Source organism: Geotrypetes seraphini, chromosome 7 (genome assembly GCF_902459505.1).
Source record: "Geotrypetes seraphini chromosome 7, aGeoSer1.1, whole genome shotgun sequence".
Taxonomy (NCBI): domain Eukaryota; kingdom Metazoa; phylum Chordata; class Amphibia; order Gymnophiona; family Dermophiidae; genus Geotrypetes; species Geotrypetes seraphini.
Genome location: NC_047090.1, coordinates 115,386,486 through 115,408,904, shown reverse-complemented (window position 1 = coordinate 115,408,904; position 22,419 = coordinate 115,386,486). Strand labels below are relative to the sequence as shown.

At 46.2% G+C, this 22,419-nt stretch overlaps 1 protein-coding gene across 7 annotated transcripts in view; it reads left to right on the top strand.

Annotated features, from left to right (window-relative positions):
- MGA (MAX dimerization protein MGA) overlaps nucleotides 1-22,419 on the top strand; it is a 479,481-nt gene that overhangs the window by 9,390 nt on the left and 447,672 nt on the right. For 5 of the 7 annotated variants that reach the window (XM_033951892.1, XM_033951893.1, XM_033951894.1 and 2 more), the window contains exon 2: nucleotides 9,388-10,527. The exons of the other annotated variants lie outside the window; for them this stretch is intronic. In XM_033951892.1, the coding sequence (XP_033807783.1) occupies nucleotides 9,461-10,527 (1,067 nt within the window). In that variant the 5' untranslated portion in view covers nucleotides 9,388-9,460. The remainder of the gene's footprint in view (nucleotides 1-9,387; nucleotides 10,528-22,419) is intronic. 7 annotated transcript variants of the gene reach the window in all.

Sequence of the window (22,419 nt, the reverse complement as noted above, 5' to 3'; positions counted from 1 at the left end):
TGAGCACTCCGGTGAATTCTTAAACACTGCAGAGCCATTCTCCAGAAGCGGTGTCGGCTGACTGGAGAATCAGCGATTGGTCCGGGGGTGCCAGTACAGTGCCAGCACTGTTAAAAGTGACTAATGACAAAAAATAAAAATTACAGTTTTTTTTTTTTTAGTGGGAATAGTAAAAGCACGCTTCATGAGCATGTGCATTGTAGCCCCCCTCGGCAGTGGGAAAGATGCCCAATCTCTCCTGCCGCCAACTGATACATCCCTCTGGCAGCGGGAGAGATTCCAACTGACATACTCCTCTGGCCACTCTCTTCCGCCACCAACTGAGACAACCCCCAAATCTGCTCGGCAGCGGGTGAGATGCCCATGTACTCATGCTGTCACGCTACATCCCCCCCCCTCTTGCCTCAGATGACCCCTGCCCTCTCCCCCTTACCTTTCTTTAGATGGCTGGCCTGAGGGATACCTATTCCCTCTGGCCCACCTCTTCAAAATGGATTTTCCTCTCGGGGAGGGGCTTGAGGCTCTGACCTATTTGGTGGAATGGGGTGTCTTAACTATTTGTCCTCTCTTTCTCTTCGGTGGCAGTCCAGCCTTTCTCACACTTGATGTTTTCTGTGAGGGCCATTTCTTGGAAAAGTGGCAGGTTTTTTGGGCGGGAAGTCTGAGTTGGTTCCTTCTTTCCCACATGGCCTTCTTTGGCTGCCATTCCATTTGAAGTGGCAGCCCAGCCTATGGAGAGCAACCTCAAGTGGGCTCTGTGTACCTCAGTGCAGTCCCTTTGACGGCCGCTCACTTGACACAGTGGTAGTACATCGACGGTCTGACTTTTATGTTTTCGGGAACACTGTTGAGGTGTTTTGCGGAAAAGCTGCTTGGAAAGAGCAACGGCACTTTCCTTGTCATCAGCAGCAGATGAATCCAGATAAGTGGGTCAAGTCTACCTATCAGCAGGTGGAGATCGAGAGCACAAAACTGAGCTCTAGCATAAATGCAATGATATGCTCACTGGTGACTTAGTATTCTCTATCTCTGCATGCGGATGGATGGTCTCTCTCCTGCTCCTAGTTTCATCTGCTGTTTCATCTGCCTGCAAGGCTCCAGGTGCCGCTCAGCTCCTATTTTAGCTATGCTGACTTATTGAGCACAGGGATTAGGCTTCCTGGGTGTCTATAGCTGGGTACAACTGGTGGTGCCAGTTCCCTAACCATCCCCTTGCTGCCTCACCTGCTGCACTCCTGTCTTCCTCATATACAAAAAAAAATCCCGTTGAAACACAGGGAATGCATGACACCAGGGCTGTGGAGTCGGAGTCGAGGAGTCGGAGTCTGAGGAAATTTCGGGTACCTGGAGTCGGAGTCAGAAGTACAAAAAACTGAGGAGTCGGAGTTGGAACATTTATCTACCAACTCCATTTTTGAACTTGGCATACCGATCATGAGCGATTCTTTCAGCTATAGCACCCAGTATATACACAGCACAAATGTTGCGAGCAGCTTCTGCGGCCTTAGAACCTTGATTAAAAGCAAAAAGAAGGTGGTGTCGAAAATGCTCATTTCTCTCAACTTGACATTCCATTTTAACGATCTGAAAATTAACCAGTGCTGTGGAGTTGGAGTCGGAGTCGAGGAGTCAGAGTCGGAGGAAATTTCGGGTACCTGGAGTCGGAGTCTGAAGTACAAAAAACTGAGGAGTCAGAGTCGGAACATTTATCTACCGACTCCACAGCCCTGCATGACACTGGCGGTATTGTCCTGACCCCTGATAGCACCGGCATTCTTGGGAAACCTGCCAGCATTGTGTGTGTGTGGCTACTGACTGAGTATGTTTTGCCTACCCACACTTTTTTTTTCTCTTGATCTGCTGTCAGTTTCAGTGGTCTCTGTGTGTTTTGCCTCTCCTTTCGGAGGGCAGTTTACAATAACAACCCGCATACAAAAAAAAAAAAAGTATAAAAGAAGAAAAATACCGGAACATGCTGTTTCTATTCCCTTTTTGGCTGCATGTTGAGAAGGGCAGACCAATAGCTCTGGTGATTGGGTAATAGTCTGGTGATTGGGTAATAATTTTCAGTGGGATGGGGGGAATTCCCTTCAGGGCTCCCATTTGGTCTTGGTTGCTTTGGGCCCTTTTCTCTTCCCTTGCATGTTTTGGACCCGAACAGAGTGGCGTGGAGTTGCCAGACTCCTTTCTGGACTGCTTCTGCACTCCCACTTCTGGGCTTAACACCAGATGGGTAGGGGTGCTGGTCCAGGTCTTATCAGCAGTGGTCTGGGCCGGCCTTGCGGTTCCTGCACTGTTTCAGTGTCCAAGACTGTTGGGCTCGGTGTGTGTGTCTCTGCTCTTTTGGGGAATGCTGTGCTTCACGGTTCCAATGTGTTTAGCCCGATGGTGGTGTGGAGCTGCCTCCAGTTTCTGCGCAATCTGCTTCAAAGGCCCAACCCAGTCCGGTCCTGTTGCTGTTTTCTCAGGGTTGCTGCGCCCTTCCCAATATGGCTTCAGTGGATGCCGTTTTCATATTGGTGACTCGGCTTTTGACAGTGTAGATCAACGGGTGCCAGTCGACCTCCACAACTGGTTCATTTTGGCAGGAAGTATGAGTTCCGATGCTCTGGAGATGGCTGGGATGTGTTTTGTCAATGCTGCTTCTTCCCGCCCAAATTGTTTATGGTGGCCCAACACCTCCCTTTCAGGGATGCATAGTTTGAGCGATCGGTGGTCTGCTGGTGCTTCGGGGCATAGCTTGGAACTCATACTGATGGGAGTGTAAGATACTTGCTTGCCTGCACAGAGTTATGCTGTTCCCGTTTATGCTTGGTCTGGGCAGGGGCCGTTTCTGGACGCCTTGTCTGTTCCCTCAAGCTCTTGGGAGATCTCTTTGGACAGGACTTCCAGCTCCCAGGTTAATTTATTGGCTTGGTCTTTTTGGTGGACCACAGTTATCTCCCTCTCTGCGGGCAAGTGCTAGCTCTCCCTGCCTTCCTGACACAACACGGGTTTCCTGCCTTCCTTCTAGTGGCAGTTGCCTTCTTTGTCAGTTTATTGGACATTATTTTCATGACTTCTAAATCCACTGCTTATTCCTTGGATGGCCATCCTACACTTCACCCTTCATCTATCAACTGACTAGTGATAGATCGTGATTTGCTTTTCCATGCCTACTCATTCCAGCTGTTTAAAAAGGATCTTGCTTGAACCAAAAATCAGGCATATTTGCAATACATTCACTATCTAACATTCTCTCAACTATATTTTGTTATATTTTTCTGTGTACTTATGCTATGTGTATTATTGCATAATAATACAACTTTCCCTACTGCTCATTTAAAGGTTAGTACCTGGAAGATCAAGCTTTGATTTGGAAAGTGGGCTGAGTGATTATGATGAAGTTGTTTAGGTTCTCTTGTATAACTATTTGACTGTGGTGTTGAAGTATTTGATGTCGTCAAGGTAACTGGCACTGGTTTGTTTTTGAACCAACCCCCATCCCCCGTAAATCTTGAATAAAATTTTTTTTAAAAATATTCTTCCTAGTCTCACCCCTCCTGCCACTTTCATCCTTTTCTTCACCCCTTAGTACTTCTTTCTTTTCTTCACCCCTTAGCCTGATTTTCTCTTCTGAGAAGCCTTTTCTAAGGGGTTACATTCCATGGACATTCCAACAGCAAACTGGTTACAGGCTTTGACTGGAACTACCTTCAAACCTGGTCAGAAACTGTGCCCTAGATGCAGGCAAGATATGATTAAAAAGGAACAGTTGACTGAAGAGTCACCTGACCCATCAGATGAAGAGGAAGATACATTGGGCTCTTGTCTAATATTGACAACAAATTCAAGTTCTTGTACAATCCCACTTTATTCCGTGACCAGTGGGTTATTTTCTTCTACCTGCCGGGGTCTGTAGGAAGCCTCAAAACTACAGAGGCTTTTCCCCCCTCCCTTACATACCTTCTCTCTGAGCATGCTCACCAGTCTTTTCTTCCTACAAGCTCATCTTTTCTGCTCGTGTTTTATTTTGTGATCTTTCAGTTTTTGTTTGCGGTTTTTGCCCGCGTGCTGTGGAGGTTACCTGCGGAGATATCCTTGATTGTTGGAGAATGTCTGATTCTGAGGGGTTCCCTGCTCAGCAGTAAGCTCCCTGGAAAGCCTGCACATGAGATTGGGACTCCGGGACCTTTCCCTTGGGAGCTAGCTCACCCCATGTTCATCCGCTAGTGGGTGTAGTGCAAACTGAGACAGTTCCGTGGAGGCGCGACCGGGATCAGAGCCAGATCCTAACGCCAGGCATTTGCGTGGCACGTCCAAGGGTAGTGGAGGTCTCTGGCCGTGGTGATCAGGCCAGTGGGGCAGTCAGAAGACTTGAAATCCAGATTTCTAGTTCACTGAGACAAAGGATCTCCCTGGAAGTTGTGTTCAGCTGCATGCAGTTTCTCTCATTCAGCACAGTGAGTAAAATGTTTCATTTTTTTCTGTGAGAGCAAGCTAACAGCTTGAATCAGAGATTTTTTTTTTTTTTTTGGGGGGGGTCTTTATAAAAAGGGTTTTAGGTGGGTTCCCTGCATGTCCTACATCCCCATCCCTAAAATTTCTGTTTTTGAGGGTTTTCTGTGGTTTTCCTGGGCTATTTATAGTCAAAAAACTAGAAAAAACCTCACAAACCCCAAGAGAGGAAAATGACTAGGGGAAAGAGACAAAGAACCAACTAAAAACTCAGTCAACTGTATTAGGAATTATTAAATACTTAAGCGGGAGAGCCCTCAGTCACACAGCCACCACTGGGAGACCCCAGGGAAAAGCTGACGCGAATTTACACCCAGAAGAGTGTTAACTGCGAAACATCCCTGGGCTCTCTCCGCATAATAAGTGAATAAGTAAAGTGCAACAATAAAGTGCAATGTGTGTGAAAAAATATAATTAAATAAAAAAACACACCAATAAATTAAGTTGAGATTTGTCTCTATCCCCTAATCAGGGGGCCAAAAGGAAAATGAGTGTCCAAATCTGACCAAGCTGAACACAAACTAGAAGAACTTAGCTTCTCCGTGTGTAGACAGTCGGCGAGTGATGGCTTCGTCCTACGGGACTCCGTTTCGGGGGTGCACACCCCCTTCTTCAGGAACTCGACTGTGCTGGGTCTCTCAGTTTCTCCGACACAGCTTGGAAAGCAAGGTAGAAAATGGCACTCAACTGGAGAGGACGCCTCCAATTTAAACTGCAGACACAAGTATTTAAGTATTTAATAATTCCTAATACAGTTGACTGAGTTTTTAGTTGGTTCTTTGTCTCTTTCCCCTAGTCATTTTCCTCTCTTGGGGTTTGTGAGGTTTTTTCTAGTTTTGTGATTTTTCCACCTCCATTTTTGTAGGGTTTATTTTTTGTTCTTTAAGACTATTTATAGTCAAAACAGGGCCTCGGTGGCCATTTTGGATTTTTCCAGATTTGATTTTAAAGTTATTTGTCATATTTGCCAGCTTCATTTTTGAAAGAAAACTGCATAGATGACCTCCTCAGGGTAGGATGGGATGGATTCATGCTTCATTTGCAGTGGATGGCTGTCGGTTTCGCAGCCGTGTTCCACGTGCCCTACGGACCACGAGGTGGACAATATTTGCTTGAATGCGGTGTCTTTGACCTCTGGGGAGGATCTTCAAGAGCCTTATGCCCTGATTCCTGCAAAATTGGCATCAGAGGGCCCCGAGAGGGTGCTGGCGGCGTTTTGGTGAACCGTAAGTGCAGCTCCAGTGAAAACCTCATAAATCTTTCAAACATTCCAAATCTGAGGTGCAGAAGTCGGCTTCCGCTGTAGAGGATAGTTTTCCCTTGGAATTTGTGCACATGCCTTATCAGGCATACTTAGTTAAAAAGTCCCTGCCTGTTTACCTTCCACCACCTCTTGTGCCAGTCACAGGGACCTCTGCTCCAAGGGACCAGGGTCTTTCTTCTTTCTTCCTGCGAGTGTATCGGGGAGTAAGTTGGCTGTGCCCACAGTTGTGCCAGATACTCTTTCCATTCGTCTGCTTTTACAGGGCAGCTCTGCGGCGGCCATGGACATGGCGAATCTGGTGGATCTCCAGAATCTGTATCGGTGCGGAACCCATGATTTGGGGGAGGACCCCACTGTGCAGGTTCTTCAAATCCGCACACCTTGCGGATCTGATTCTCTGCAGGAATTGAAGCTACAGATGGACCAGCCAGTCTCTACTGAATGTTCCCATATGAGTGACCAGAGGCCACAATCTGCCTCTTTTCCTGATCATCCTGATGTTGTCTGGATTCTTACGGATATCTGGGAGACTTCTGATGGTCCTTTGAAATGTGCTCGAGCCATGGCACGGCATTATCCCATGGTGGATGGCTTTAACAAGCGCTTTACTTCTCCAAAGGTGGATTCTTCAGTGGTTCATATTGCCAAGCGGTGGTCCTGAAAAATGTCCAGGACTGACGTGTGGATTTTATCTTTAAACATCTGTTTGATTTGGCTGTGGCTGGGGTCAAAACGGGGACAGCCTCTTTCGTGGTTCGGGCCACTGCAAGCTGTGCCATGATTCTGACACTTTGGAATTTGGATTTTCTAATCTCCGGAGTAGATTACATGGCTGATACCCTGTATGACATCTTAAACATTTTCACCAAGCTTAGTGCCTATTCTGTTTCAGCTCGCAGGATGCTCTGGATTCGGCAATGTTCTGGTGATTCATCTTCTAAGGCTACATTGGGCCTGTTGCCCTTTAAGGGTTAGCTCCTATTCGGTCAGGGTCTAGGTGGCTTTATGGCCAGTGTTCAGGATCATAAACCAAAGGCATTGCCTGTGAACAGATACCGCCCTTCTGGGTGTTCTAATTTTCGTCCCTTTTGGAGTTCTTGCCCGTAATTGGGCCCTTTCACAGGTCATCGTTCTTGCCTGTCTGCCAAACTTTGGCGGGTCTTGCCATCAGCAGTCTGCATCAAGTTGACTGGCGGCTGCCGCCAAGAAACAGTTTTGATGCCAGGCCGCTGTCTCCCCCTCCATGCATCGGGGGTTGTTGTCGACCTTTCTGGCGGAATGGGAGGCCATCACCTTGGGTTCTGGAGGTTCTCAGAAATAGTTGTAAGTTGGAGTTTCTCTGTCCTCTGACAAAGTATTTTCTGGATTCCACTGCCAGCCGCCCCGAGCAGGTGGTTCGGATGCAGGCCACCGTCCGCACACTTTTGGATATTGCGGCCATAGAACCCGTGCCGGAGCAAGACTCGGGCTCTGGGAGATATTCGATATACTTCATTGTTCCAAATAAAGGATCCAGCAATTGGAGACTAATTCTGGATCTCAAGGTGGTCAATACAGCCCTGAAAGTCCCTTGATTCCGCAAAGAGACGGTGTGCTCGGTGATCACATCGTTGGTGCTGGGGGAGTTTCTAGTCTCCTTGTATCTGACGGAGGTGGATCTCCACATTCCCATTTTCTTGGACCACCGGAAGTACCTATGATTTTGTATTCTGGGGCGAAATTTCAAGTTTGCGACACTACCCTTTGTGTTGGCGACAGCACCCTGGACCTTCACCAAAGTGATGGGGGTGGTGATGGCCCATCTGCACGCCATGGGCGTCTTGGTCACCTGTATCTGGTTGATCAGAGTGCCCTCTCTGTCCGAGAGGTGTCAGGCTGTCCATCAAGTGGTATAGTTGCTGCAGCATCCGGGTTGGATGATCAACTTCAGAAAGAGTTACCTCTTTCTGCCCAGGCTCCATCCCTAGATGGAGATTGACTTGGACTGCCTGTGGAGGCCGGTATCTATGGCCTGTCTGGTGGTGTTCCATGTCTGGATGTCCTGAGAGTGAACTATGTATTGTAAATGGATTCTGCTGTCTGTTTGATACTGCTCTATCTTTAGCTTTTCTGTGTTGCTCTCTCTGCCTGTTGGTTTCCTCTCTATCGCTGACAGAAGTGCACTATACCGCCTGTTTATCTGGCGCTGCTCTTTCTTGGGAGGCAGTTCTGATGGGCAGATTATTTCAATTCCCTCATAATACTAGCTGCAGCTTCTGGCCTGGTGTTTGGCCTTCGCCCTGGGGTGCTTTTGCCTCCTTCACTTCTGCCTGGTAGAGGTTACTGTGGGCAGCTCCATTCTTCCCCTTACTTGAGGTAACAAGTTAGTCTTCCATTCACAAATTTAATGTTATCATTCTCTGCAGTGCACTGTCTTCTCACTGCCATGTAAGTTGCTTTCCTGGTACGGCAACTGCTTTCCTAGACACATCTCCTTTGGACCTTATTTTGTTTTCGCTTCCTTTCGCCTCTTAGGCTTTGTGCGCCTCTCATCTGGGCTGAGCGCCTTTGGCCAGTTGTTCCTCAACTCTTCTTTGTGTCAGGGGCTCTTAAATGGCCCTTCCATTGGGTTTTCTCAGGGCATGTCAGGCTGATATTTCTCTCTGCGTTCTGTTTAATGTCCCGCCCTCATAGTAACTGCTTTGCTAAACCACACTCGTGTCTAGATTCATCTACTGCTGATGACAAGAAAAAAAAAATAGTTTTTACCCGATGATTTTTGTTCCTTTAGTCACAGCAGATGAATCCAGAGCCCCATCCTTTGTTTATTCTGTTATGCCTTTGTTTCATAGAGATAGCGCTGCACACGATGTACATTCATCATCTGTGAGGAGGGAGTTCTGTACCAAATGAACTGTTCTGTCAAGAGGAATACTAAAGTACCAGTGAGCATGCCATCAAATATCATATATATAACAGAGCTCAACTTTGTGCTCTCTGTCTTCACCTGCTGGTAGGTGGACACAACCCATTCATATCTGGATTCATCTGCTGTGACTAAAGGATCAAAAATTATTAAGAACATACATTTTTCTTTTTCCAGTATAGATTTTTCCAAACCATCTCATGATGTTATCTAGAAGTGCCCCAAAACAGCATGACATAGACAAATGGGCATTTCCTGTGTCACAGTGGCCTTGAGGGCCATTCCCTACTTTGTTGAATGTATCCTTAGATAGAGGGTGCTAGTGTGCACTTTCTGCAAAGCATATATTTTTCTGAAAAGCAGAGCTGCAGGGCCAGAGGAAGGAGGTGGAATGGGCAGACTTTAGGAAGAGGATATCCACAGATTGTACTTGTCACAGGTCTCCTTTTCATTTGATGTTAAAGGGACAGTGCTCATTGGCCCAGGGGGATTAGAATAAGTGCTGGGATTATACTGGATAAGATGATGGTAGAGTGCAGGGGTCAGGCTTCTGGGTATGTGAATTTGTATTAGATTTTTGCTAGTGTATACTATGTTTGTATGTGTAGAGATATAGATATACATAGATTTTAAAATCTAGTCTATGAAACACAGAAAACCATGAAAGTGGCTACTTCTGTCGCATCAATTTAATATTAATATATATATATTTTTTTTTCAGGATGGTAAGCCGGGAAAGGGTTGTCCAGTCCATTTTATTTTCCCTTAATTGAAACTACTATCCTAGACCTACCATGGATAAACAACAACCTGAGTTAGAGGAACAGGACGGTAGCAATGTGCCAGGTGGAACACCTGCTTTCTTTGTTATTTTGAAACAACCACAAGAAAATAGCACATCAGAACAGGGGATATTGGTAGCTAACCATGATTTGTGTGCAGCTCCCAATGGTGTGCCAGAGGAAATACTTGTAAAACCTCAAACTAAAACCTGTCTTCCAGCTGATTGCAGCTCAGGGGACATTACTGTTACCCTTGACAATAACAGCATGTGGAATGAGTTCCGTTGTCGTAATACTGAAATGATTTTGACTAAACAAGGAAGACGCATGTTCCCATATTGTCGGTATTGGATAACTGGCTTGAATTTCTATTCAAAGTATATCCTGGTAATGGACATTTCTCCTGTGGACAATCATCGTTATAAATGGAATGGTCGCTGTTGGGAACCAAGCGGTAAAGCAGAGCCCCATGTATTGGGTAGGGTCTTCATTCACCCTGAATCCCCATCTACAGGGCAATATTGGATGCACCAGCCAGTCTCCTTCTACAAGCTTAAACTCACCAACAATATTCTAGATCAGGAGGGGCATATCATCCTTCACTCTATGCACCGCTATCTGCCACGTCTTCACTTGGTGCCTGTGGAAAAGGCTACAGAAGTTATTCAGTTGAATGGTCCGGGTGTACACACTTTTACTTTCCAACAAACTGAATTCTTTGCAGTGACAGCCTACCAAAACATTCAGATCACACAACTAAAGATAGACTACAATCCCTTTGCAAAAGGGTTCAGGGATGATGGGTTGAACAATAGACCTTTGCGGGATGTACACTCAAAAAACAATTCTGATCAGGAAGAGGATAGTGTTTCCAGCTCACCTAGCAATCGTGGATTTTTAGAGAATGATTGGTTGGATGCCCAGCATAGAAGTCAAGTTTCCTCTTTGAGTCTTCCAGATCAGTTGGATACTGATATAGAAAAGGAGTCCTTCAGTGCTGAGCGGGACTTCCTAAATTTTCTGGATCCAAATTTTCCAGTTGAGAACACTGCAAGAATGAAGGAAGAAGTATCTGAAAGGTAGGCTGGGTGAAAGTGAATTGGACTTCTAAGATGAATTTTTACCCATTAACACTTTAGTATAAAGGGGAGTCTTGTTATGAGCAATATTTTTTAGTATTTTGTAGTTATTTTCAGTTAATTTAAAAGGCAGCTTTTAATGTCACTTGGAGCTTGGAACGGAAAAACGTGATATGTATTGAGCTTTCAAAGCATAGAGTTTCCTAGAATGATAAACTATGCATGGGCAGTGTTTCCTGTGTCTGTGACATCACATTGGATTACCTCAGTGTGTGTTTAATGGGTCTGGATGATGTATCCTGTTTTATACTCTGGGTTAGGTAAACATTTGAAAATCATTAGTTGGAAAAAAAAAAATGCTATGTATATAGGATATAAATCTTACCTGCATATGTATGCGCGACTTAGAAATAGAAGATTAGATTAGATCTTTCAGTAGAAATACCACTAAAATTATGAATAAATTATGTATCTAGTCTTTGTAACTTGGGAAGGAGAGAATAAAGATAAGTAAGCATTCCCATAGTAAACAAAAAAAATTAAATAAGTTCTATTGATTAATTATTTAAACTGACCATCTTATACTTTTTTTGCTGCCTGATGTTTAGCTTCTTTTATTTTTAACTTTCAACCGCAAGAGTCCTCATGTTTTTGTGGTATACAAATAAAAATCTGAAGCAACCAATAATGCAAGCTCATTTTTTTTTTATTTTTTTTTTTACTAGAATTTAGGGCTCCTTTTATTAAACGGTGGTAGACGTTTCTACCACAGGCTGGTGAGGTAAACCCTCTGACATTCCTAAGAATTCTAAGAGCTTTGGCGCATTTAACTAGTCCCTAAAGTAATTGTATTTATCCCAGGACAAGCAGGCAGCCTATTCTCAACATGTGGCTGATGTCATCCACGGAGCCCGGATGCGGACGCTTGAAGAACTTTAAAGAAAGTTTGTGACTGCTGCACTGCGCATTCGCGAGTGCCTTCCCGCCCGACGCAGGGCGCGTGTCTCCTCAGTTCTCAGTTTTCCGCGGAGCCAAGAAGTCCTATTTCAACGCTCTGCGCTAGACTCAGTTCTGCTTCGTTGCTTCTCTCACTGCAGCACGTGGATTATTTTCTTACAGGGTCGCTGTGTTTCTTTGCGCGTTTTTGTTTAAAAAAACCAACAACAACTTAATTTATTTTTCCTTTGTGTCATGGTGGGGCTATTTTTTCATTTATGTCCCGACCGGTCACAGGCTTCAAGAAGTGTAGCCATTGCCAGCGCGCGATCTCCCTCACTGACCCACATAGGTGGTGTGTTCAGTGTTTGGGACCTGACCATCGTCCGACGTCATGTGCCTGCTGTGCTATTCTTCAACCTCGAGCCATCAAACGTCGTCAAGTTCAGGTGGAGAAACTCTTTGACGGTATGGATCCACTTACCCCGGTCTTGACCTCGACCTTGAATCCTTCTCATGGGGATTCCGCCTTTTGCCTCGATCTCAATCTTAATCAAACCCTCCTCGTTTGGGGGGTCCTCGGGCAAATCTGCTAAGTCTTCTCCTGAGGAGCCGCTTTCCTCGCTGCCTCCCTCAGTCAGGTACTAGCAATGGTTATCAAGCTGCCTAAGAAGCATGTCTCCAAGTTGAAGAGTCATTCTTCCTCGGAGACTATAGCCACACCAAATGTAGCAGATCCTCCAGTCTTGGTGTCACATTTGGAGGCTATGATCCAGACCATTATGGCTCAGGAGTTTGGTAATATGCTTGCCAAACATACTCCTACCTTGACTCTTCTTCCTGCAGTCTAGTCTGAGCACTTACCAGTATCACAAGGAGTTGAGTCCTTGGCAGTGCCTCGAGCTGAATCTATGCACTCTATACAAGGAGTCGAGTCCTTGGGAGTGACTCAAGAGGATTCTACACACTATGCAAGGAGTCAAGTCTTTGCGAGTGTCTCGTCTGGATTATAAGCATACTACTCAAGGAGCCGAGTCCTTGTCAGTGCCTCGAGATACCTCGACACAAGGAGTTCAGTCTTTTTTGGTGTTTTGATCTCCAGCCTCCAGCCTTCCTTCCTCGCATAATGTGTCGCCCTTTCCGAGGCATAGAGCAAAGACTCCTCAACGTTCCTCTCAGTGGGACTTGCCTGGTTCGAGGCACAGTTCTCCACATCAGTCGAGGCACCTATCGAGGCACAGGTCCTCTTCTTGAGACAGGCCTCATTTCTCCAGGCCGTGAGACTCTTTGAGGCCTCCATCTCCGAAGTCTAGGACACCACCTCCAGAGCCTTATACCTATGCTTCTCCTGCGAGGGATTCTCTCAGTGAGTCATCTATACCTGCATATTCAGACCTCAGGTATCAGTACTCCAGAGAAGCTTCACCTTCGTTCTCTGCCTTGCAAGGCGCCTCGAGGTCACCTTCTTCCCCTCGAGATTACCCTTCCTCGGAGCAGATATCTTTTTCTTCGTTCCTATGTCAAATGAGTAAGGACCTCAGTATTACTTTGGACTCTGATTCCAAATACTCTATGGAATATTTAGAAGAAATGGATATGCTTCATCCTCCTGCGGAGTCTCTTAAATTACCCATCAATAGACTTCTTTCTCAAACTTTCAAGCGGAATCTTGAAACACTTTATTCCATTCCTGCTGTACCAGGAAAGCTGGAATCTTGTTACAGGATGGTCCACTGCAAAGGGCTTCGAGAATTCTCAGTTATCCCATCAGTCCCTTCTCGTGGAGTCTTCTCTGAAAAGGACCAATCCTGCCAAAGTTTATGCCACTGTTCCTCCTGGAAGAGAGGGCAGGACCATGGACAAGTTTGGACATCATTTGTATCAAAATTCTCTTATGGCAACTAGATTTTTGAATTACAATTTTATTTTCACTTTTTATTTCAAGCATTTGGTTAACATGCTGCCTGAGTTTTGCAAATATAGTCCTCAACATCGTCTTCCAGAGTTTCAGCATGCGAGTACCACTCTGGCTCAACTCTGCATGCATCTCCTTCAATCTTCCTATGATGCATTTGAACTTTCCTCGAGGGTCACTGCCTTCTCAGTGCAATGCACCGACTTGCCTGGCTCTGCACTGTAGACATGGACCCCAATCTTCAAGATCGTCTGGCCAACATCCCTTTTCAGGGCAATGAATTGTTTGATGACTCCATTGAAGCAGCTACTAAACGATTGTCTGAACATAAGAAATTGTTTGCTTCCATCATTCGACCTAAGCCTAAGCCTTCTACCTCTAAAGGCTTCAGGCCTCTTCCATCTTACCAGAGGCGTTTTCCACAGAGAGCAGCTCCTTATACACTTAGGAGGAAAGCGCCTCCTAAGAAACAACCACAACAGCAGCAGCAAAGGCAGCAAAAGCCTCAGACTCCTGCTGGGCCTAAGGCCTCTCAACCTTTTTGACCATCTAATACAGAACATAACTTCATTGTTCTGCCTCTGTCCTCTCTCCTTCCCATCGGAGGTCGTCTCCATCATTTTTACCATCGCTGGGAGATCATTACATCAGACCTCTGGGTGATGTCTATCCTCAAGGAATGATACTCTCGTTTCATCCAGATTCCACCAGATCTTCCTCCAAGAGAGTATCCTTCCAATTCATCACAGACCACCCATCTTCTTCAGGAAGCTCAAGCTCTGCTTTGTCTCCGTGCCATCAAGGAAGTTCCCTTGGAACAGCAGAGCAAGGTGTTTTTTTTAAACTCCTGTTACTTCCTAGTTCCGAAGAAGACGGGCGATCTGCGCCCTATCTTGGATCGCAGAGTGCTCAACAAATTTTAGTCAAAGAAAAATTCCGAATGTTGTCTCTGACATCCTTATATTCTGTTCTAAATCAGAACGATTGGTTATGTTCTCTAGATCTCAAAGAGGCTTACACTCGCATTCCCATTCATCCAGCCTCTTGACAGTTCCTCAGATTTCGGGTGGGAAATCTGCATTTCCAATACAGAGTGCTACCCTTTGGCCTGGCATCATCTCCAAGAGTTTCACCAAGTGCCTAGTTGTAGTAGCAGCAGCTCTGCGGAACCATGATCTCCAGGTGTTCCCCTACTTGGATGACTGGCTCATCAAAGATTCAACATCTCAAGGGGTTATTGTAGCGACCCAACGGACTATTTGGTTCCTCCAAAGTTTGGGATTCAAAATCAACTTTCCCAAATCCCAGCTACAGCCCTCGCAAACTCTACAGTTCATCAGAGCTGTCTTGAACACTGTACAACTCAGAGCATTCCTTCCTCGTCAACATCAGGATGCTCTTCTTCAGCTCTGTCACAAAGTGTCTTCCCTCTCTTCAATGTCAGTAAGACACATGGTAGTTCTTCTAGATCAGTTGGCTTCTACTGTTCACGTGACTCCTTTTGCCAGACTTCACCTCAGAATCTCTCAGAAAACCCTGGCATCTCAGTGGGCTCAGGCATTCGACCCACTCTCTCAACACATCAGAGTGACTCCTTCATTGAGACAGTCTCTCCACTGGTGGATGCTCTCTTCCAATCTCTTCAGAGGTTTATTGTTTCAAACACCCCCTCATCAGAAGGTCTTCACCACAGATTCTTCTACCTCGGTACTCAAGGCCATTGGTCCAGCACGGATCGTCAGTGTCACATCAATCTGTTGGAACTCAGAGCGATCTTCAATGCTCTCAAAGCTTTTCAGCATCTTATTCACAACCAGGTAGTCCTCATTCGGACAGACAATCAAGTCGCCATGTACTATGTCAATAAGCAGAGAAGAACAGGATCTCTCCCTCTTTGCCAGGAAGCTCTGAAGGTTTGGAATTGGGCAATCCTTCACAACACCTTCCTGAAAGCTGTCTACATTCAAGGAGAGAAAAACTGTCTGGTAGACAAATTGAGTCGTTTTCTACAACCTCACGAATGGACATTAAATTTCTCGCCTCTTCATCACATTTTTTCTCAGTGGGGAACTTCTCAGATAGATCTCTTCGCTTCTTCCCACAACAACAAACTGCCTAAGTTCTGCTCCATGATATATTCCCCTCACTGACTGGAGGCAGATGCTTTTATCCTGGAATGGACGAATCGGTTTCTCTATGTGTTCCCTCCATTCCCTTTCATACTCAAGACACTTGTCAAACTCAAACAGGAACATGCCACCATGATTCTGATAGCTCCTCGGTGGCCCAAGCAACCTTGGTTCTCCTTTCTACTTCAACTCAGCAGCAGGGAGCCACTACTTCTACCAGTTTTTCCCTCTCTGCTTACACAGTCGGGGGTCTCTACTTCATCCCAACCTGCAGTCTCTCCACCTGACAGCTTGGTACCTCTCAACCTAACTGCCACTTTACAGTTTTCTCAATCTGTACAAGACATTTTAGAGGCTTCTAGGAAGTCTACCACTAGACAATGCTACAATTGGAAATGGACTAGATTTTCTGCTTGGTGCACCATTCATCACAAAGAGCCTCAATCTACCTCCTTGTCTTCAGTTTTGGATTACCTGTTCCATTTGTCTCAATCAGGCCTCAAATCCACATCCATTCGAGTCCATCTCAGTGCAATTATTGCTTTTCATCAGCCTATCGAAGGGAAACCCCTTTCTGCTCCTCCTGTGGTTTCCAGATTTATGAAAGGTCTTTTCAATGTCAAACCACCTCTCAAACCTCCTCCAGTGGTTTGGGATCTCAATGTTGTTCTTGCTCAATTGACAAAGCCTTCTTTTGAACCAATGGCTTTGGCTCATCTCAAATATCTCACTTGGAAAGTGAATTTTCTCATTGCTCTCACGTCTGCTCGCAGGGTCAGCGAGCTACAAGCTTTAGTTGCAGATCCACCCTTCACAGTATTCCATCCTAAATTCTTACCTAAAGTGGTTTCAGAATTTCATCTGAATCAATCCATTGTACTCCCAGTGTTTTTTCCAAAGCCTCATTCTCATCCTGGAGAAACTGCTCTGGACTGTAAACATGCTTTGGCTTTCTACTTGCAAAAGACTAAGCCACACAGATCTGCTCCTCAACTTTTTGTCTCCTTTGATCCAAACAAGTTGGGATATCTGATTTCCAAGCGCACCATTTCCAATTGGTTAGCTGCTTGCATCTCTTTCTGCTATGCTCAGGCTGGACTGCATCTACAGAGTCAAGTCACAGCCCATAAAGTCAGAGCCATGGCGGCATCAGTAGCTTTCCTTAGATCAACTCCTATTGAGGAAATCTGTAAAGCTGCCACTTGGTCCTCGGTTCATACCTTCACCTCTCATTATTGTCTGGATGCTTTTTCCAGACAGGATGGCCATTTCGGCCAGGCAATGTTAAAAAATTTATTCTCCTGAATTGCCAACACTTCCACCATCCCATTCTGGTTAGCTTTGAGGTCACCCATATGTTGAGAATAGGCTTCCTGCTTGTCCTGGGATAAAGCACAGTTACTTACCGTAACAGGTGTTATCCAGGGACAGCAGGCAGCTATTATCACAACCCACCAACCTCCCCAGGTTGGCTTCTCTGCTAGCTATCTGAACTGAGGAGATGCGCATCCTGCGTCGGGTGGGAAGGCACATGCGCATGCGTGGTGCGGCAGTTGCAAACTTTCTAAAGTTCTTCAAGCAAGTCTGCTTGCGAAGCTGTCTGCATCCAGGCTCTGTGGATGATGTCACCCACATGTTGAGAATATCTGCCTGCTGTCCCTGGATAACACCTGTTACGGTAAGTAACTGTTCTTTCTGTTACATCTACACAAGAGTCCGTATGTTAGGTGATCAGTCCATTGCTGTGAATCAGAGCTGCTCTGTTTAGTTTTTCTTATTTTTGGTTATAAGTTTGTTTTTTTTCTGAGGCTTTGGTGCCTTGAGACCCGATATTTGGGGATTCTTTGAGAAAGGACACAGGTTCCAGGAAGTCAGACTGCAGCTTGCAGGGCAAACCTTCCATTGGACCTTTGAGCCAGCCTGCTGTGTGATGACTCTTCAGGGCTTGGAGTCCGTTCCCCTGGGAGCCAGCTTGCCTTCTGAAATTTTTTCAGAGGCTTGAGTGCAGGCTGTGGGTGCCCTGAGTAAGAACCCTTGGGGTATCAGGGAGCTGGCTGCGTATTAGCGTGTTCCCCCCCCCCCCCTCGCCATGCTTTGAGGTTCTGTGTGGTTGGTCTAACTGGCAGATTTTCTCTTTTGGAGTAGTTTCTGTGATGTTCTGAGGCAGAAATATTTGAATAAAGTCCTTTCCATTCCCTGCAAGCTGTAAGTACAGTCCCATTATTTCCTATGTGAAAAATCAGGAGGGGGGTGTCAAAAAATTCATTTTTGAGGGTTTCTGGGGTCAGGGTTCAGGTCCCCCACTAGGAAAATTGTGCCAGAAATGGCCCATAGAGGCTTTTTTTGAAAACAGCACTGAAATAGGGGTTCCTATTTCATTGTTTTTTGTTCTTCAAAAAAGTCTCCAAGGAATGTTTTTGGTACAATTTTTCCTTGCGATGACCATCTTGGATTTTAAGATTTTTTTTCTTAAGTCTCTATCTGCCTCAAAATCCCTTGATATTTACTAAAATTGACAGAGATGGATTCTTCAGGGTGTTTGACACTGTTTCTTGTCAAGTTTGCACCGGGTGGCTAGCGTAGGAGTGTCCATGTACCGCGTGCCATGGCGCATATGAGTAAGGGGCAGGAGCCTCGAGCTTAGCTCCTTCCATGTTCTCCAGGCTGTGGGTCCAGGATATAGGTAAAAAATCCTGGCTGGAGCCTGAATTCAGCAAAGGTGTGAAACTGTAGAACCCACAAAAGCCCAGTCGGAGGTTCTGCAGGTTTCTTTTATCCTCCCCTCCCCCTCCTCCCCCGCACAAGGATTTTCTGTGGAGTTTGTGAATCTCAAGTGGAGAGCCTTTTTAACAGGCTCGGGCCAGACTGCGCAGCTGGAGAGCATGCCACAGTTAGTACAGGGAGTATCTTTGATTCCTAAGCCAGGCTATACCTGATGGCTCTGGAGTAACAGCAGCTGTTTAAATTGAAAGTGGATTCGGCAGTGGCTCAAATCATCAAGCACATGACTCTCCAGAGTTAGGAAGGAGTTATGTTAAAGGATGCTCAAGATCCCAAGATGGATATCCTAAAGAGACAGTTTGAAATGCTTGATTTGGGAATCAAAGTGGCAGCGGTAGCATCTTTTGCAGCTTGGGCCTGCCATACCAGATTGAGAAGGAACCTCTTGCAGTAACATAGAAACATAGAAAGTGACGGCAGAAAAAGGCCGAGGCCCATTGAGTCTGCCCACTCCATTGACCCACCCCCCTAGTTAATTCGCTCTCTGATGACCTTTCCCTCATAGAGATCCGACATGAGCATCCCATCTGTTCTTAAAATCTGGCACGCTGCTGGCCTTGATCTCCTGTACTGGGAGCTTATTCCAGCTGTCAACCGCTCTTTCGGTGAAGAAGTATTTCCTGGTGTCGCCATGAAACTTCCCGCCCTTTATTTTCAGCGGGGTCCTTTAAGAAGGAAAATATCATCTTCTACCTTGATATGACCAGTGACATACTTAAACGTCTCAATCATGTCTCCTCTCTCCCTACGTTCTTCGAGAGAGTATAGCCGCAATTCGTACAGCCTTTCTTCATATGATAGATCTTTGAGCCCTGAGACCATCCTGGTGACCATTCGCTGTACCGACTCGACTCTCAGCACATCTTTACGGTAATGTGGCCTCCAGAATTGTACGCAGTACTCCAGATGAGGCCTCACCATGGTTCTGTACAAAGGCATTAGGACGTCGGGCTTCCGACTAACAAAACTTTTCTGGATACAACCCAGCATTTGCCTAGCCCTGGATGAAGCCTTCTCCACTTGATTGGCCGTTTTCATGTCTTTACTGATGATCACCCCCAAATCCCATTCTGCTGTAGTCCTTGCTAAGGTTTCACCATTTAATGTGTACGTTCTGTATGGATTATTGTTGCCAAGGTGCATGACCTTGCATTTTTTAGCGTTGAAGCTAAGCTGCCAGGTCGAGGACCAAAGTTCCAATAAAAGCAGGTCTTGCGTCATGCTGTCGGACAGACTGCCGTTACTCACAATGTTACATAGTTTGGCATCATCGGCGAATAATGCTATTTTACCTTGAGGCCCCTGAGTCATGTCTCTTACGAATATGTTGAAAAGGATCGGGCCCAAGACCGAGCCCTGCGGCACCCCACTGGTCACCTCCGACGTTTTAGAGATGGTACCATTAAAGACCACCCTCTGAAGTCTACCACTCAGCCAATCGTGGACCCATGCTGTAAGTGTTTCACCTAATCCCATCGATTTCATCTTGCTCAATAGCCTGCGGTGGGGGACGCTATCAAAGGCTTTGCTGAAGTCCAAGTACACGACGTCCAGGGATTCTCCCAAATCTAGTTTCCTTGTTACCCAGTCAAAGAAACTGATGAGATTGGATTGACAGGACCCTACCCTTGGTGAATCCATGTTGGTGGGGATCGCGTAGTTCCTCCTCGTCTAGTATCATGTCTAATTTGTGTTTGATGAGTGTTTCCATGAGTTTATTCACTACCGATGTGAGACTCACCGGTCTGTAATTCGCAGCCTCTGTCATGCAACCCCAGTAGGAGGATGTCTGCCCCCAGTTGGTACTGGAAGGGGGTGGATTACTTGGGGGGTGCCTTATATAACATTATCAGGGTCATGAGCAAGATATTAGTGTATTTGGTCTCGGCCCGCAGAATGTTCAGGATTCAGCAGTGGGCAAGCTACTCTATCTCCAAAGCAACCTTAAACAGACTGCCTTTTAAGGGACAGACTGCCTTTTAAGGGGTAGATTGCTTTTCGATAAGGGCCCGATGACCTTATGGCCAGTGCAACGGATTGCCACACTAAGTCTTTCCCAGACAGCAGACCTTACTACCCTCCTGGAGGGTTCTTCTACTCGGAGATCTTTCCAGGGATACAGACAGCAATTTGGAAATCCCGGACATTAATAATCCTCAGGCATCAACCCCTCCTCTAAGAAGTCCCAATGATGCCAGGTTGGCTGCTGCACCTCCGCACATTGGGGGCAAAGCTGTTGGCAGTTTGGAGGGGGTGGGAACAAATTTCCTCAGACCTCTGGGTGCTGGACATCATCTGAGAGGACGACAGGATCAAATTTTATCGTCATCCTGCATATTTGTTCCTAGATTCTCCAGCCGGAAAAAGAGGCCAGGGTCCGAGCGACAGTTCAAAGGCTCTTGGATATTTGAGCCATAGAACCAGTACCCAAAAAAGAATCGGGCTTTGTCAGATACTCCATATTCTTCATTGTGCCCAAGAAATGCACAGAAGACTGGAGGCCGATCTTGGATCTCAAGGCAGTTGGTGCATTTCTAAGGATCCTGCTTTCGACAGGGAAAGAGCAGGCATGCCTGCATACTCCCATTTTTCCAGGCCACAGGAAATATCTGAGGTTTCATGTGCTTCAGGAACATTTCAAGTTTGTGTCTCTCCCATTCATGTTGGCACCAGTTCCCTACACTTTCTCCAAGGTAATGGTGGTGGTTGCGGCTGATCTCTGAAGACTGGAGATCCAGGTGCAGCCCTTTTTGGATAATTGGCTGATCAGAGCTCCGTGCAAGCTGAAGTGTGAGCAGGCAGTGTGGCAGATAGTTGATCTGCTACAGCGAGGGCTGGATAATCAACTTCAAGAAAAGCCATCTGGAACCAACCCAGAGTTTGGAATATCTGGGGATCCACTTTGATATGGCAAAAGACCACATTTTTCTTCCCAAGCCACGCAAACTGAAACTCAGAAACAAATCTTGGAGCTCTTAGCGATGCCGATGCCTATTGCTTGGCATTATCTGCAGGTGCTGGGCTTAATGGCAGCCTTCCTAGGGGTTGTACCCTGGGCCAGGATGCATATGCAGTCTCTCTTGGGTGCTATTCTGTTTCAGTGGTCCTCTCAGTGTCTTACTCTTCAGATGCAGCTCCCCTGGATAGGAACTGGGAAGAACAGCTTGTGCTGGTGGCTTCAGGGCAACTCTTTGTTGAATGGAATGCCTCTTCGAATCTCATGGGTGACTCATGACCAATGCCAGCGTGTTCGGCTAGGGAGCCCATTGTGGGGACTGCTTGGTTCAGGGCCAGTTGATTCACCATCAGAAAAGGTAGAAAGCATTCAGGCTGACTTTCTCAGCTGGCAGTCACTGGACTCAGCACAATGGTCTATTTCCCAAAGGGCGTTCGACCTGACTGTACATCATTGGGGGAGTCCGGTAATGGGTTTGATGGTTTCAGCCACAAACTCAAAAATCAGGTGTTTCTTCAGTCAAAGAGAAGAACCGGGAAGCTTAGGATTGGATGCATTGGTTCAACTCTGGCCTAGCAAGGGTCTACTTTGTCTTTCCTTCTTGGCTCATGGTGGGACGAGTCATCCGCAGGATCGCCACTCATCTAGGATTTGTGATTCTAGTAGCCCTGGACTGGCTGTGCCGACTGTGGTATGCAGACCTAGTGTGTCTTCAAAGGGACAATTCCCATGGAGAATCCAGGGCGCTATGGTCTTACAGCATGGCTCTTGAGCGCTCAGCCTTAGCCACTAGGGGCTATTCGGCAGGCTAAAAAGCCCTCCATGATGTCAGCCTGTGCTAAGGTTTGGAAGGCTTTTCAACATTGGTGTGAAAGGGATCGGGTAGAGCTGCTCCCGGCTCCCATTCTGGTTATCCTTGCCTTTCTATAGGCCGATCTGGATAAAGGGCTTGCAGTGGTTTCCCTTAAGGTGCAAGTGGCAGGCCTTCTGGGTGCTAGGAGGTAAGGTGTTGCTGGCAGCTCATCCGGTTGTGACCAGATTCTTCAGAAGTGCGGTCCGATTGTGGCCTCCACTTCGTCATCCTTTTCCATCTTGGAATCTTAAGATCATTCTCAAAGGTCTCACTAAAGCGCTATATGAGCCACTGCAGGAAACATCATTCTTGGATTTTACGG